General features: G+C 36.5%; 1 protein-coding gene across 1 annotated transcript; it reads right to left on the reverse strand.

Annotated features, from left to right (window-relative positions):
* Positions 1–16959: 16959 nt before the first annotated feature.
* LOC133815473 (uncharacterized) lies at positions 16960–18215 on the reverse strand. Its single transcript, XM_062248311.1, has 3 exons — positions 17831–18215; positions 17548–17714; positions 16960–17397 (listed from the first exon to the last, which is right to left on the reverse strand). The coding sequence occupies exons 1-3, from the start codon at positions 18213–18215 to the stop codon at positions 16960–16962; spliced, it is 990 nt and encodes a 329-aa protein (XP_062104295.1).
* Positions 18216–18872: the final 657 nt, after the last annotated feature.

Genomic DNA, 18872 nt, shown 5'->3' on the forward strand with positions numbered 1-18872 from the left:
ATTGGCCTTATCATTGGCATTGTCAGCAATATACAGTGTATTTTGTATTTCCACATTGAGGAAACATGGGTTAGAAGAGACTCATGTGTTGAGTTATGAGGATTTGGAATTAGAGGCTAAGTATTATGTGAGGAATAGCCAGTTCAGATTTTGACAGAAGGAACATGGTTCTGAGGAACAAAGTTACACCTTGAGTTAAGGTATGATACAAAAACAGTGAGGTCGAGGGAATGACCTGGGAAGTTGGAATCAGTTGTACGAAATTTATATTCCGGGCGGTTCATATAAATTTCGAGGATGAAATTTCTGTAAGGAGGGGATAGTTGTAATGTCCCAAATTTCCTAATAAGGTTTAGGACCTTGATTAGGAGGTTGGGAGGGCCATAATTGATTTATTATGCAATTAAATGATAATATGCATGTTTAGGTGTATTAAATATGCATGTGAACCCATTTATGATTAATTGGGTGATTTTCATATTTTGGCTATTTTGGGCATATTTGGCATATGTGTGATATGTGTGTGGTGCTTCATTATTATTTGGTTATGCTAGGGTTACTTAGCATAAGACGATCCTAGGAGGTAAGCTAGTGGGAAAGTCACAATGGGATTTATTCTTTACTCGGAGTAAGTCAATGGATATTTACCACATTACTGGGATATTAGGTAATGGGAATAAGTATTTGATGATAAATTGGGAGTTAGTAAGATCAGTGGGAAATTCTGGGAGTTTTGAATATTTTACCCCCGGGGGAATTTTCGGGACCCCGAGCATTAGAATTTTCTTGAGGCTACTTAAGCTTGAAGTAACCTGTTAAGAAATAAAAAATAACGTTCTCTCTCCCTCAAAGTTCCATTTTCGACACCCGATCACATTTTCGAAGGAAATTTGAGTTCTAGGACTCGAATTCAAGCGAGGATCGAGGCATAGTGATTCTAAGGAAGATTAGAAGCTTATTAGCCGGAGGATTTAGTTGGGAAACAACTCAATCACAGATAATCCAAGTTTTAAGTTCTAAGTTTTTAAAGTTTTTAAGCTTGAATTGGATTTTGTGTATTGATGAGTTTTTGATTGAATTGAAGCTTGGGTTTTGTTGGTTTTGGATCATGGGGATGTTTGGGAACTTTGATTTTGGAATTTGGAGATGTTTGGGTAGGTTTTAAAATTGTAAAAATGAGGTTTTGGATGGGATTCGAGGTGGGGCCGCGACCCTGTTCTTGGGCGCCGCGGCCCGAGCTTAGTGTAGGTGAGCGGTGGTGCTGAAGGGCCCTGGGGGCTGCGGCTCAGTGAGGTGGGGCTGCGGCACTTGAGGGAATTTGTGGCCAAAGTGGTGTTTGGATCGTGTGAACTCAAACCTTAGGCCTTGACATCATTCCTACTACCCAGTTTAGTAGGATTCGATGTCCCGGAGGCTAGGTCTTGGTTCAGGAACCTTTTATTACTCATTTTGATGAAATTTTAGATTATGGTTGTGACTAGGTTATCGCTAGGGGATTGGAATCAGGGTTGTGCTTGTGGCTCGTTTATTGGTAACCTATGCTTGGACTAAAGGTAAGAAAACTGCACCCCATATGTGACATGCATGATTATTATTGGGGCATGTTGAGTGTTTAAATGTGGAAATTGATTGTATATCAAATGCTTAGCAAATCTTGCTCACTTGTGAATGGCACTGACTTATTAGTTAGAATCGGCAATGGTGTCGGTATTAACTGTGAAGCTGTGACTTACTAGTAAAGTTCAGTAGTAGTACCGAGCACTGGTCGTATGGCATTGACTTATGAGTCAAGGATGGCTTTAGCGTGTTTAATGTAACCTGATAAAGATTAGATCTAATCGACATTAGCATTGAATGACTCATCATGAGCATTAATGCCGGACTGACCTCAAGTTCGATGAAAACTAAAAGCGCTTGTCTAGTCTAAAGGCTAGTTATTTAGAGAAAGAGCCAGAAAGGCTAAGGTGACCTACACGTCACATGGCTAAGAGGGTATGGGACCTCCGGGATAGACTTATTAGTCATTTGACCGAGATAGACTTATTAGTCATCTGACCGAGATAGACTTATTAGTCATCCGACCGAGATAGACTTATTAGTCATCTGACCGAGATAGACTTATTAGTCATCCGACTGAAATAGACTTATTAGTCATCTGACTGGGATAGACTTATTAGTCATCTGATCGAGATAGAATTATTAGTCATCTGACCGGGATAGACTTATTAGTCATCTAATCAAGATAGAATTATCAGTCATCTAATCAAGATGGACTTATTAATCATCTGACCGAGACAGACTTATTAGTCATTTGACTAGGATAGACTTATCAGTCATCTAATCGAGATAGACTTATCAGTCATCTAATCGAGATGGACTTATTAGTCATCTGACCGAGATGGACTTATTAGTCATCTGACCAAGATGGTCTTATCAGTTATCTGATCGAGATGGACTTATCAATCATCTGATCAAGATAGACTTATCAGTAATCTGACCATGATAGACTTATTAGTCATCTATTTAGAGAATGACTTATTAGTCAACTGTTCAAAGAATGACTTATTAGTAATCTACCTCAGAGAGACTTATTAATCATCTACCTCAGAGCGAGAGACTTATTAGTCATCTACTCAGAGCGCAGAACTTCACAAACATTTATTTGTACTTGCTTGCATGCATGAGTAGGGTTGTTACAGCTAGGCATGCCTATTATGACTCAGCAACATGTTATTACTTGTTCATGAGCATATTATGTTTTCTTGCTGGGATTCGGCTCACAGGTGCTATGTGGTGCAGGTAAAGGCAAAGAAAGTCGGACCATCCTTGAGTTGGAGAGCTTAGGTGATGATGTGTACATATGCGGCTGCTCGACCGCCACGGCCGAGGGTTGAAAGAGGAACTAGGGTTAAACCCTATTTTGCCCACTTAAGTCGGCTGGTTGTAAATATTTTGTTGTAGTTAACCTTTAAATTATATTTTTGGGATCCCAATGTATACAGTAAATGTTTTAGTGAAATTTTGTATCTTAACCAAAATTTTAACCTTAAACTGCTAATTATACTTAGTTACACGATTATGGCCAAATGACTCGATTAGCGAGTTTAACACTGTTTAAAAAGCACACCGTAACGGTCCCTGGAGTTTGGGGCATTACATTCAGGCTCTTGTGATTAGTGTAAATCTCACACTTCTTCCCATAAAGATAATGTCTCCATACCTTTAATGCAAAAACCACTGCTGCCAACTCTAAATCATGAGTGGGGTATCTCCGTTCATACTCTTTCAACTGACGTGAGGCATAAGCAATCACCTTCCCTGACTGCATGAGAACACAACCCAAGCCCTGATGTAAGGCATCACAGTGTATCACAAACTTCTTCTGATTTGTTGGAAGACTCAGAACTGGAGCTGTAATTAACCTCTATTTCAGTTCCTGGAAGCTGTTCTCATACTTGTTTGACCACACAAACTTTTGATTCTTGCGTATCAGTTCTGTCAATGAAGTGACAATCTTTGAGAACCCTTCCACGAAACGCTTGTAATAACCTGCCAACCCAAGGAAACTTCTAACCTCTGAAGCATTCTTTGGCCTTGGCCAATCCCTGACAACCTCAATCTTGGTTGGGTCCACCTTGATCCCCTCCTTACTGACAATGTGCCCAAGGAAAGTTACCTGAGATAACTAGAATTCACATTTCTTGAATTTTGCAAACAATCTGTGTTTCCTCAGTCTCTGTAGAACCAACCTTAGATGTTGCTCATGTTCTGACTCTGACTGAGAATAAACTAGAATATCATCAATGAAGATAATCACAAAATGGTCCAAATAATCCTTGAAGATTTTGTTCATCAAATCCATAAAAGCAGCTGGGGCATTAGTCAACCCAAAAGACATAACTAAAAACTCATAATGCCCATATTTGGTGCGAAAGGCAGTCTTCGGTATATCTCCCTCCTTGACCTTCAGCTGATGATAACCAGATCGAAGGTATATCTTTGAGAGAACCCTTTTACCTTGCAACTAGTCAAACAAATCATCTATCCATGTCAGATGATACTTGTTCTTAATTGTTAACTTGTTCATTTCTCTGTAATCAATACACATCCTCAGAGAACCATCTTTCTTATTCACAAACATAATTGGTGCACCCCATGGTGAGAAACTAGTTCTGATAAAACCTAAGTCTAACAACTATTGCAGCTATACCTTCAGTTCTTTCAATTTTGATGGGGCCATTCTATAAGGTGCTCTGTACACTGGCTCTGTCCCTAGTGCTAGTTCAATCACAAATTCAATCTCTCTATGTGGTGGCAACCCTGGTAAATTTTCTAGAAACATATCCAGAAACTCACAGACTAGTCTGGTCTCCTCTGGTCCCACTGGCATGACCTGAGTGGTATCAATCACACTGGCTAAGAATCCTATGCAACCTCCTTGTAATAAATCTCTAGCCCTCAGAACTATCATAAGTATACGGGGTCCATGCACAGTGCCAATAAACACAAAAGGATCCTCACCTTTAGGCTCAAAGGTTACCATCTTCCTTCTGCAATCTATGGTTGCCCCATACTTCACTAACCAGTCCATACCCAAAATCATGCCAAAGTCGGTCATAACCAACTTTATCAAATCAACTAATAACTCTCTGCCTTCCACTATCACTGACAATGATCTGATCCATCTACTACTAACTCCCCAGTGGGTAATAAGGTCCCGAACCCCACAACATAATAATCACATGGTCTACACAGTCTATCGATAATTCTACTAGCAACAAAAGAATGCGTAGCACCAGAATCAATCAAAACATTATAAGGGGTTCTAGCACTAAAAAGCTGACCTGTGACTACTGAGGGACAAGCCTCAGCTTCTGCTTGAGTTAATGCGAACACTCGAGCTGGGTCGTGCTGTCCGTCTTTCTTGGCTCTTCCTTCCTTGCTCTCGAGAAATCTTTCCTCAAGTGTCCCACTACTCCACATAAAAAGAATGCTCTTGCCTGACACTCCCCTAGATGGTGCCTCTTGCCTCTAGGGCACTCAGGAAAAATCTTCCAGACCTCATTGCTGCCCTGGCGGCCCATTGTAATACCATGTTGTCTCATGTCAGGGCCTGGAGCTGGGAAGGCATCACGAGCCTTCCTTTTCTGATTACTCGAGCCTCCGCCCCTACCTGAACCCACAAACGGAGGTCCCACCTTCCTAAAGTCTCTCCTGGCTGCGTTATCCCTCCAGATCTTGTTCTTTGCGCTCTCAGCTGTGAGCGCCTTCTCAACCACCTGTGCATAAGTAGTCACTCCATGCATAGTGGTAATACGAACATCACAGGCTATCCTAGGCTGTAGCCCCTGGATAAACCTCTCCTTTCTGGTCCCATCAGTGGGCACCAGTTCCATTGCAAACTTTGCTAGTCTATCAAACTTTAATGCATATTCAGTCACTGACATACTTCCCTGAAACAACTTCCCGAACTCTTCAGCTTTTGCAGCCCTGATGGCATCATTATAGTACTTTTCATTGAACAGATTCTGAAACTCTTCCTAACTCAAAGCATTAACATTTCTGGTCTAGGATATCACTTCCCACCAAATTCGGGCATCCTCCCAAAACATATATATGGCACAAGCCACCCTTTCCTTACCAGACACCCTTATAAAGTCTAGGATTGTGGTAACCATGCTCATCCACTACTCGGCCTTAGCTGGATCTGCACTACCCTAAAAAACTAGAGGTTGCTATTTCCTGAACCTTTCATAAAGAGGTTCCCATTTATTCCCAGCCTCTGACAGTTGCTCAACTGTTGGCACTGCTACAGGTGGTGCCTTTGGTAAAATGTTCCCTGCAAGAACCTGTTGTTATCTTAGGAGGCGTATTTCTTCTTCCTGCCTCATTACCCTGGCTTGTAAATCAATAAGCAACCATTGCCAGTTATCAGGAGCTAGCTGAGGGGTTTGACCCTTGACATTATCTTCACCCTGACCGTCATTCTGGCCCTGATCATCTTAACCAGCTAATTAATCTACTTGTCTTGGAAGCATACTATTAACTTTATACCTTGTTGTAATAATCAATGCAGTTGGTTAGGTAGTGATAACTAAACCTCTTGCCGCCTCACGGTCCAAGATCAAGCAGAAACTCATCCACGTTCAACAGTTATACTAATAAGCATGTAAATTCATAAACATAACAATTAACATTTAACCCTTAGCAATTAACAATTAACGATGCTAATAAGCATGTTCTAGCAATATTAGTGTTAATAAGCACGTTCTTGCTTATTATGCAGCAGTCAAGGGCCAACCCTATCAGTGTATCTCATGCAGGCAGATAAGGCATTTATATTCTATTTAAGTAGTTAAACACATAACCACATAAATTGTTACCGAACCATGAGTCGAGCTTGACTTCAATGACGAGTATACATGCCCAGCTAGTCTACAGGAAACCTAAACCTTGGCACGCTCTGATACCAAGTTGTAACACCCTGGTTAGCCAAGACCGTTACACTGTGTACTTTAAATAGTGCTTAACTCGCTAAACGAGTCATTAGGCCATAAACGCGCATCTAAGTGTTATTAATGGCCAGGGTTAAAATTTCGGTCAAAAGGAATGTATATATTTGATTTGAAATGTTAAACTATACATGGGATCCCATACAAGTGTTTACAAAGATATTTACAATAAAAAATGGTCATTACAATTCAAAAGTTACAATCCGCCGACCTAAGTGGAAAAAATAGGGTTAAACCCTAGTTCCCTTGAGAAACTCGTTCGATGTATCTGACATTGAAATCTGTTTGATGTATCTAACATCGCATTCTGTTTAATGTATCTAACATCCATACACATATCACATTTAACAGATCATCACATTAAGGCATTCAAAATTTCATAACAGTTCATTCATAAAATAGCCTTACCATTCATAGCATAAAATCATAAAATCTATCTAACTTCCTTACCTCAGGTCCAAGCTAAGAATTTCACAATCTTTTCAACGAGCCTATATCATAATCAAAATAACGTTTCTTAGGTTCATAAAATTACTATTTTTCCCTCCATACAACTCATGTGTGTATGGGCCATGCACTCATGATAACAGTTACACTAAAACATGCAATTATCACAAAAAAGAATAATGCTCGTTCTACCCATTTTACTAACATGATTGCTTTATAAAAATTACATAGTTGAATAATAATCATGATTTTGGACGTAAAAGTTGATTTGCATGTAACATGCATACGTGGGAACGTTGCGTAATAAAGACGTTTTCAAAAACGATAATTCTACATTTCTTTTATTATTTTAAAATCAATAGACATATTATATGCTTCATTTTCTCAAAATTTCTAAGTTGATTAAATTTCTCAAAAACTTTATTTTATTTTAGCTCAAAATAAAATATGTGACATTTTCATTAAATAAATAATAATTTATCAAGAATTACCCAACAAGCTTGGATTTAATTAAAATACCTATTTTAATATGTTTCTTTAGAAAAATATATTTGATCATTGTGTTACAAAAATGATGTGAAAAATATGTTTTAAGTGTGGAAAAATACATTTTGATTTAATTTATTTAAGACTTAGTTTTTAAGTAGTAAAAACCCATATGTGACAATTTAATAACAATTGTTAACCTTTTTAAAACAAACTTTCAGCCACTACTTATTTTATTCAAAAATCACAAATAAATAGAGTCTAAATATTTTTCTCAATCAAAATAAAGAAAAATAATTATTTATCAAAATATGCATTCATATCATTAAAATATCATTTTTCAATATTACCATAACTTAGGAAAATTAATTTATTCCAAAAATTAATCAAATTCATTTTTAGTGAAACTTACTTCATATTTTTTTTTACAAAATTCCAGCAACCATTTTTTTATCATTAAAATCACCATATTCAATTTTATAAACTCATTTTTTTCTCAAAATTCAATAAAAATTCTGTAGGAAATTAATTGGGTAAAATATCATAACATAAGACTTAAAATCCTCTTTTAATTTCATAAAAATTAACACATTCATCAAGAACATTATTTATGCATGCAACTCATCTTTTTATCAACTTTTACCCAATTATTTTGAAAAAAAACAGCAAGCTTAATTCTTTGTAAAACTCAACTTTTGTCTTAAAAATTACATAAAATCATTCATGCCTAAAATCTCATTATGCTCTTATAATATGCATGATCCTAATATCACTAACATAATCACATGAATCCTTTTAAAACCATTTGTTGCAATTCCATGAAAACCAACAAAACATTATCAATAAAATAGCATATAGTAAATTTATAAGCACCATATTCACATATGCCTTATATTAACCTAGCATATTTCTATCATTATTTTCATGCATCTCATAATTTAATCATTCAAAATATAACATGCATCTAACAAAATTTCATGATCAAAATATCAAGATTACCACTTATTCTCTTACCCACATATCATAGGTCCTAAAACATGGATCAAATATATTGTAAATCACACAACATATCAAGAACACCCTTGGGTGTACCTAGGTCGAAATCACCATACAAGTATTCATAGATTATTACAATTTTTTTTTATGCATAGCAAAATCAACATCACAACCCTTAAACACAAATCATACTCTCACAAAATCCAAATCCTATACATCAATCCTACCAAAATCAACCATTAGCACCATTAGCAAAACCTCATATACAACCCACCAAAAACAATATAAGGGTAAGGAAAAGACCATTACCTCTCTTGATTGTAAAAATCAAGAACACAAAAGATCAATACCCCAAACTCCACACCCTTGTTCAAGCCTAGGGTTTTTTTATGGGAAACCCACCATGAGGAGGAGGAAGAACCCAAACACACACAAGAAAATAACACAAATCAAAATCATATTATCAAAAAAGATTATGCAAAGAGAAAAAAAACAAGAAGACATACTCTAGGGGGTTCCTCTTCACTTTCTCCTTCCTTCTTCCTCTCTTTCTTTCTTCCTCTCTCTCTCTCTCTCTCTAGGTCACGGCAGCCACACACACACACAAGAGCAATGACTCTTCTCTCCTTTCATAGCCCCTTTATCACAAATCCCCCCATAAAGTCTCCCCATAGACAATAAGGTAAGTTTCCATTTCTCTTTTATTTTTCTTAATTTCTCTTTATTTCAAAAAGATACAAAGGAATAAAATGTGATCATGCCTATCCCCAAATGATCATGGTCTTCAATTTTTGATTTTTACCATCTTAAGGAAAGTATTCCTTTCCCACTAGGTCACACGCCCACTTCCTATTTCCCTCTTCTTTTCCCTTTTTTTTTTATAAATAAATTACCCAAATAAATCTAAAATAAGGAAACATAAAATGTGTAGAAAATCTACACATGTGCACCATGCTACCATGCACTAGCACACACTAAATCACTAGGGTGCATTACTATCTACCATGCACCTTAGTGCATTCCACCATAGCTCACATAATTACCTCATTTGTCACACTTAAATAAAATGTAACACTAATAGTAAAATAACATGTTACACAATTATTCACTTATTAAATTAATTAACCAAAACACTTCTAACAATTAAATAAAATAACACACAATCAAATAAAAAAAATAATCAACCAAATAAAATAACAACACTTAAATAAAACAATTCATCATACTTAACATTTAAATCAAATAAATCACAAAAATTTAAATAATCTAAAAAAATTTTTTGGTGCACTACAGCGGCGCGCCTGCCAGACAGAGCCCAGTGAAGGCTATGGGGTTCACTCAAGTCGCCGCGCCCATGAACTCGGTCGCGACTTGACCTCGGAAACCCAGCTCCCTTGCATTTTCTTCAGTCCAAACTAAGCCAAAACTCAATAAAACAATCCTAATATTAAAACCAAACCTCAAAACCACATAACCAACAATCTAGCTATAAAACCCAAGCCTAGAAACACTCAAAACACCATCTTATACTCAATTCTACAACCAAACTCTCAAGCTTTCAAACTACATAAAAACCGAGTAAAAACCTTAAAGTTCAAGTTGAGAACCCTTACCTCAATCCCAGAATTATCTCTAAGCTTTACTTAATCAAGAACCTAGCTCAATTAGCTCCAATTTCCCAACCTCAAGCTTCAAAAGTCAACCGAGTGAGAGAGAGAAAGTATCATCGAGAGAGAAGAGAGAAGGTGCCCTTTTTTCTATGGTTCCTTCTACAACCAACCTTAGCTTAAATATATTGAATGGCCTAAATGACCAAAATGTCTCTAGGGCCATCAAAAGCCTTCAAAGCCACCCAAGGGAATTTTTGTCATTTTTCACCTACCCCGTTAATCATAATTAACGTCCTCCAATTCCCGGTACTCCCAATATCCTCTAATAATTATCAAATCATTTCCCATAACCTGCTCAATCTCGATAATGTACTAAACACCAAATTACACTTAGGCTCACCCCGAGCCTAGTAATTTACCCTGTTATGAAAAAATTGCTAATTTTCTCCTAGGATCATCTCATGCCGAATAACTCAAATATATTCACATAATAATGTGGTCCCCCCCATATATCACATACATGCACATAAATATACAAATATGCCCTCAACGGGCCAAAATTACGAAAATGCCCTTCTTATAAGAAATGGCCCACATATATGCATATCCAATCATATGATAATACAACACACATAATCATGCATATAATCACATAATAATGCATTAAATCAGTTATGACCCTCCTGACCCCCTAATCCAAGCACTAAGCCACATTAGGGAATTTGGGACATTACTACGGCCTTGGTTTGTTTGAAGCAAAAAAGTAGGTAAAAGAAGAGTGTAGGAAAGGGCACCCCTATTTATAAGAAAAGAAAAATGAGTTCCTCCTTGTAGGAATTCAATGCGTCTGTCCACTTAGCAGTCCCCTCGGCCACCACGGGCACATTTGCCCAAACACATCAGCAAGGCCATCCAATCACTTCGCCTCAGCCACCAAATACATCAGCCACTTATCGGTAATTGTGCGGTACACTGAATGTAGGACTATTATGGTTCCAAAAAGTGGCAGGAAGAACTAAAAGGTCATTTCTTGAAAATACTAATGATATTAACTATATCAGATGCTGTGCCACATAGCAAGGAGCATATACCCCTGGCCAGGCTGGATGGAATGGTTCTTAGAAGAAAGTTTCCATGCTGCATAGCACCATTGCAAACTTGGGAGGCAAATGTTATCCCAAAAATTAGCGTATCCGACGTGACACTAAACTTGGACACGGGGAGTAGACTGGGCAGACCCCCTGGCAGGTTGGCTGGTGTATACCTGTAGGGTATACAACAAGTTACTACGTGACATACTATCTCTAGAGGCTCAGCTGCTCAACAGAACCATAAAAAACTTGCTGGTTAGTATGATAGACAGACTGGTCGAAAAATACTTTGACAAATGAATAACAGTCAATGTTCGGTACGCTTGCCACGAGAGCAGCTGGTCCGTATGACGAACAGACATGCATGCTTGAATGAAAGAAGTTACACTCTCTGTTATCACTCCTTAAGAATCGCCCAACCACAAACAAAGAGTGCTTAACGGCCCTAAAAACTTGGGCAAAGCTCCTGAAGAATAGGACAGTAAATACCTGCGAAAAGAAAGGGATATTTTCCCACCAGTTATGCTCAGGTGCAACCCTAGGATGAGAGGGACAATATAAATACAAACCCTCCACCTCAGTGGAGGGGGTTTAGAAAAAATAGCCTACCGACCAGCATTAGGAACATACCGAGCAGTTTGGCTCGGTACTTAGAAGTGACTCTGCCATATTGTATTATCTTTTACACATAGAAACCCACTTGTAATCCCTGGTGATCTTGTGTAAACCTTCAAGATTAATACAAGTCTAAAAGAACGTAAGTCATTACCAATCTTTGGGGTCGAACCTCTATAAATCTTGGTGTTCTCTATTATTTATTTTCTCATTATTATTAGGTTCTTGGCTCATTTATTAATAATTGATTGTCTAATTGAAAGATTTCTAATAAATTATTTGACTCTGCGTCAGTTGGCTAAAATATCAGTCAATAGGAAGGTATATCTTTGCAGACACTAGGAATAACCGAGCTGCTCCACAGTCAGCTCGAACCAACAACCCAGAGCCTGTGAGGCCATCCCGAAATAGAGGATGCCTCCACCATCACCAATTTTGCATCCTCCTTTAGTGATTAGGCACCCATCACCAGTTCAGGACATTCCACAACATGTCCCAGAAGGAACTCGGACTGGAGAATGGGTACCTCAATGTAATGCCCCGACTAATTCTAAGACCTCTGACCATTAAAAACTACTAAGACATAGCTACTATTTTGGAATACATATATGCTTAAAATAATAGAACTTTATTAAAAATCCAAAATACGGTACGGACTACAAAATATGGTATGGGATCCCATTGTAAAAAAAACATAAACACAAACTTTAATTAATTGTTCAAAAACTAAGTGCAAAAATACATAAGATCATAAATTAAAAGACTTGAAACAACGTCATCCTTGATCTTCCAGCAATCCATTCAATCCATCCATCCCTAATACACATGCCAAGCTGCCACAAATCTGACTCGCCTTCCATGCTCATTTTTATGCACAATCTAAAATAAAAGGAATGAGTCTAATGCCCAGCAAGGAAAATCTACTAAAAACATATATCATAAATCATAAGACTATATCATAAAACATATAACATAAAAACGTATATCATATAGGACTACAATATTAATAGCCATTAACTCATTACTGTAGCATGTGATAAACCATCTAGGTCCTCAGTCTACTAATCGAGGTAGGTTAGATCACAAGGTAGTATATGATAACCCATCTAGGTCCTCCGTCTACTAATCGAGGTAGGGTAAATCATAACTCTAAACCACGATAATGATAAAAATATTTGGGTTTGCTATCTAAGCAACTATAAGCCCCAAGTGACTAAAAACATATTCATACATATATACATAGCACATAACATATCATAGCATATAAACATATCATAACACATATAATCTAACCTATTTTCCTTACCAAAAACTGGGATAATGGAGACAAGAACGGGATTGGAAAACTCCTAAAATCAACAGTAAGAATCATGAGTTTCTATTGAAATGGAAATGAAAAAGGAGATCTAAACCATCAAGATAGAAACTTACCGAAGAACCTTAGGTTTCAAGAAATTTAGACACCTAACCAAGAAGTCATAAAGCCATGTTAGGATTTGAAAGAAAATGAAGGAATATAAAAGAACTATGATGGATTAAATATGAGGATAAGAATACCTTGATATATTAGAACGTCGATCTACACCTCAATACCAAAATGTCACTCTATCTTACTTCCCAAGTGTTTATAAAGCTTAGATTGAAAAGCTTTTAAATCCCAAACCCTAGTGTTTTCTGTCTAGAGTAAACTTAGCAGCTTGGAGCCTCTGAAGAATTCTTGAATAATGAATGAAATGGCTAAGTACTAGGTCCTATTTATAGAGTTCAAGGAGTGAAACTAACCCCTTTTAAAATGAATAAATAAATAATAATTGAAAAGATTTGAATTTTCGATTCAATAGATGCCCATAACTCGGTCAAAAATGTTCAGGAGCAAATCTAGTTTGTTGAGAGCTGTTTCTAATTTAAATCCACAAAGTTTCAAAAAATGGCTCTAGGAGCCATATATCGCTTACCCTAGGCGATATATCACCCCTACCTATATCCCGAGCTTCCGTGGTTTCGTTCGTGCGAAGTCGACGTGTTTTCCATATCTTCTGTAGGCGACATATTGGCCTTTACAGCTGCGATATATTGGCATACGTTGATATTTTAAATTCATGTTTGCACACTTTCAGCATATTTGAAGTTTGTGAAAACAACTTTGACTGAGTAAAACGTGATCACAACAACTGCTGGAAGGTTCTAGAGCTTCTAGATTCATCTATTATTAATTAATTCATCTAAAATCCTTAAATCCTTAAATAAACAAGCATGTGGCAAGTGTCATGCTCTTAATAATTCTATCTAAACCTTAGGTTATAATAATATTTCTAGGACCAGCTATATTAATCAAATCTTATGTTATAATTAATATTTCTTAACTATAGGTTAAACTTATAAAATCCATAACTATTTTTATGAGTTTCCAAAAAAATCCCGGCTTGAACCAATATCCACGAAAACTAAAATACTACAAGCTACAACAACAACAACAACTACTACTACTATTACTATCTAGCTAAGTAAAATTCCGAGATGCTACACTCAAAGGCCAGCTCGGAGAGCAAGGAGTGCCAATGGAGATAGTGTTGGGTTTTATGCCCTTAATAAAAGCATATTTTTCATGTAAGACATTTTTATTATCAATAAAAGAAGTAGAAGTAATTTTGTTTATTCAATCGCATTGTTCGCCTGTTTTATTACATGTTTATTCAATTAATATAAACATTCATAAAATCCTGAACATATGGATATTTAAAATTATAGTGACTAGGTCACATTTTTATTATAGTTGTAATTATATGTTCAAAAGAACATGTCCTAAGATTAAATCAATGCATTGGATTTTCATTGATTTGGTAATCTACGATATGATCTACTTACACATTTGGGGTGTGATGTCTCGTCCAAGGCATTGACCAAGTCGATAAGATTGGATGTATTTGGTTACATCGGACTAGGACCGGTATTGATTATTGATAGATAAATAAATGTCGTTGTTATTGAATCTAATCAATGTCACAATGTTGACCATAAGTTAAGTCAATCTTAATTCTGAATGATAATATTCTGGTAATTATATTATTTAATTCTTTTGACTTGTTCGTTACCAGCTTACCCTATAGTCTAGCCCATACTTACATCTTCGAGATTTAGTAGTGTAATTGAGTTGGAGTATTATTCATAGAAATAAAATCATAACTTCTGTATCAGAAGTGAAAAAATGATTTCCTTAATTTTTTTGTTCAAAAGATTAAATGATTGAGATCTAATTTCTATGATTAAGTTCACGAAAATATCATTTATAAGGAATTTAGTGAGAGTTAAGGATAAAATACTGATGAGGGGTAAAATGGTAATTTGTGCTCAACTCATTAGTAAGTCATTGATAGAGGATTTACTTACTGTAATTGTTATAACAATGGATATTGTATTTGAGGTTTGTAAAATATGTTCTATGGATTAAATAGTTCAATTCCGAATCTACAGTGGAGTCATGAGAAATCAATAAATTGTGAGACAATTTATTTAATAAATAAACTAACGAGAATTTATTGAAGCTTGTATTCATGGATCCATGATCTCAATGTTGTCTCTTATCAAATCAAGTTTAATAGTCTTAAACAATTGATTTAATTATCAATTAGATGTTGAGATTGGTTAAATATAATGGTTAAGATGTTTACACGTTGAGGTGCAAAACACTTAATGATTTTTACTTAAGTTGAAGTGAAAACATGAGATTGTGTAGTAGGCATCTAAAAGTGACTTTTATGGGTCTAAAGTTATACAATGAGGTATCTAAACATTCCCTAAAATTTTGGAGGCATTTGGAGACATTTTGGGATCATGTTCGGGGCGTTAATACTGAGGCATATGTGTTGCGTCGCCTGTGGGAGGCAATGCATATCCTAAAAGTGCCCGCGGAGGAAAATCCCCCAACACGCGATGCATCACTTGGCACGGTCCGTGCGGACAATACATTTATGTGACTTATCTCCAAATAATGTGTTCAAAAGTTCTAATTCTATTGGGTGGACTTAATGATGGTGCCTACACTATAACTAAGGGTTATTAGAGTTGAAAAGCATTGATCACCCTTTTCAACTCTCTCTCTAACCTCTCTCTCTCTCTCTCTAGCTCTCAAAGACCATAAGTTTTCCCCAAGAAACTAATAAAGCATTGGTTGACTTTCTTGAGTCTCAAAGGCTTGTTCAATCCTAAATCTCATTCTATTTTGGTGAAACTTCAAGCAACAAAGAGAAGGCTTGGATTAGAGATTTTGGACAACAATATTCTTATTGTGTATAAGCCTTAAAAGTTCCCCAAGTTTGAAGATTCAAGTTGCTATATACAAAAGGTTGTATATCTTTAACCCTAATCTTGTATTTCACTATTCTGTTGTGTTTATGTTGTTAGTATGTATGATTAAATGTTTCTAAGTTCATCATATAATCACTTAATCCTTTATTATCAAGATTTGCATTCATATCATGAATATGTTTATTTAATTATCAAGATTTGCATTCATACTTTGAATAAAGTTCTTGATTAACATCTATGGTTTGTAATATTGAACTATTCCAATTATGCATTATTGATTAAGAAAGTGTAAAGTCATAAATTCCCAAAAATCAAAATCTCTATTTTCTAATTACTTTCTTTTTGCATTTTGCATAATCTACAATGAGGAAAAAGTGTTCATCTTCTACAACCTTCAAATCCTTGATTCAAGATTTGGTTTGTGTTGAACACACAAAAACCATGGGAGATCAAAGAAAACTCTATTTGGATATGTGCTACATGAATGTGGATATGGAGTCTTCATCAATAGAGGATGAGACAACTTAATGGAATTACATACTTGAGGAGATTGGTATCATCAAATTCCTTATTTCTTTTTTTTTTTTATCAAAAGAATAATTTTTTCCACTCAAAGAGAGCAAACTACAACTAGCTGCTAATACCAAAGTCGCTTAACAATCACAAATTACAAATAAAATCAAACTTAAACTAATCATTTTTAGCAAGTTTTCTCATATCCAATAACAAAATCCTAGCTTTAATAGCTTGTTTGATCAACCTATCAATATGAGAAATCAAGAACACTTTTCCTTCAAAAATGCACATAATTGTGTTCCACCAGATATAGTAAACAGAAGCAGCCATGGCTGCTATTGTGATGGCTAAAAGCACTAATCATTTCCTCTTAGTAATCACTCATTGAAGCCAGACTGCATGATTCAATGGCCAAATCTCAGAGCCCAACCAAGTCTGAACCTGCCGAATAACCTTTCTAGAATAAAGACAGTCAAAGAAGAGATGTTCATGACAATCCCTACCAAGACCACAAACAAAGCAATCCAAAGAATCCACAACAACCCGCTGAGTACTTAGAAGTTCTCTAGTTAAAAGGTGATGATTAATAGCTTGCCAAAGAGTGAATCTATGTTTAGGTACTGCCAATCTACACCAAACTACTCCACAACTCTCACTCTTTGCAAAGTGAGAAAGGAATTTGTCATAGATTTTACCAATCAGAAATCTGCCACTTGCATCAGCTGCCAAGATATCATCTCGAGTGAAGCTGGTTTTGAGATGAAACAGTTTTCTCCAATACCAACTCACATCCGCCTTCACATCATAGTCCCAGAAATCCTAATTCTTTAAATAGATTGCATTGATCCATTTCACCCAAAGAACATCCTGCTTCGTAGTCAGAGCCCAAACACATTTAGCCATTGAAGCTTTATTAAATTTACTACCTTATTGGAATCCCAGACCACCATAGTTCTTGGGCTTACAAACAAACTCCCAAGAAGCAAACTGCAACTTACTAGTGTTTCCATGTCCACCCCACATGAATATTCTGCAAATCTTGTCAATTTCCTTAACTACCTTTTGAGGCAAGATAAAAATACTCATCCAATAACTCCTGGTGCCAAGTAGGACCGAGTGAATAAGTTGAGCTCGTCCTGCAAAAGACAAATGCTTGCTCGCCCAACTATGCAACTTTAAACGAAGCTTGGTAATAATGTGAGCACATTCAACCTCTTTCCATTTGATAGGTCTCAATGTGACTCCCAAATACTTAAGCGGAAAGCTGCCCACTCTTCAAAGCTAACCAAAGCAGCAATACTATGTTTCTCAGATTCTTTAACTCCCCCATAATAAACATGGGATTTGGACTGATTAGCTATCAATCCAGAGCAACTGCTAAACTCATCAAAAGCCTCCTTGAGAACCTTAGTAGCCTTGGAATCCCCTTTGCAAAAAATGATAAGATCATCAGCAAAGCACAATCTCACCAAGCCCAGGCACTTACAAAGTGGATGAAATCGAAAATTAGCCGAACAAGAAGCTTGGAGCAGCAGCCTTGTAAGGTACTCCATAACCAGGACAAAAAAACAATGGAGAAATCGAATCACCTTATCGCAGACCCTTCTTTCCATCAAAACTTCCTTGGACTCTTCCATTCATAAGCAGAGAATAAGAGGAACCCCTTAAACAAATCATTATCCAAGCTATAGATTTTGAAGGAAAACAGTAGGCTTTAAAGAGATCCTCCAAAAAATCCCAATCAATAGTATCATAGGCTTTACTAAGATCAATCTTCATAAGGCATCTTGGAGAAGTACCTTTCCTATTATAACCCTTAAGCAAGTCTTGAAGAATGAGAATGTTATGAGCAATGGACCTATTTTTGATGAAGGCCCCTTAATTACTATTAACAAGTTTTGGAAGAACCAGAGAGAGCCTAGTACAGAGACTTTTGGAAATGCATTTGTAAAGAGTGTTGCAACAGGCAATCTGTCTATAGTCCCCTGCCCTGGATGGCTTGTCTATCTTTGGAATTAGAGACAACATAGTGTTATTGAGTTGGGCAGGAATCTTCCCTATCTCAAAATAATTTAACACAACCATAGATATATCCCTTCCAATGTTAGACCAAATCACTTTGAAAAACTTGGCACCAAAACCATCGGGCCCAGGACTCTTCAAATCATGAATATTGAACAAGGCTTGCTTCACATCCTGGCAGGTAAATGGTTTAATTAAGCTGAGTTGTTGAGATAAGTCAAGTTTTTCACCAAATTTCATGCAACTCAGCCTAATCTTGGTTATGGCAGAGC

The sequence above is a fragment of the Humulus lupulus genome, chromosome 2 (genome assembly GCF_963169125.1).
Source record: "Humulus lupulus chromosome 2, drHumLupu1.1, whole genome shotgun sequence".
NCBI lineage: Eukaryota > Viridiplantae > Streptophyta > Magnoliopsida > Rosales > Cannabaceae > Humulus > Humulus lupulus.

Bases quoted from the DNA above. Each gene is read 5' to 3' on its own strand.
- LOC133815473 (XM_062248311.1), bottom strand. From the start codon at position 18,215: ATGGAAGAGTCCAAGGAAGTTTTGATGGAAAGAAGGGTCTGCGATAAG. The intron at 17,715-17,830 runs GTATTTGGGAGT...TGTCTTTTGCAG, and splicing joins GTGGGCAGCTTTCCGCTTAA to GACGAGCTCAACTTATTCAC. The intron at 17,398-17,547 runs GTTTGTAAGCCC...TTAAAGAATTAG, and splicing joins AGTTTGCTTCTTGGGAGTTT to GATTTCTGGGACTATGATGT.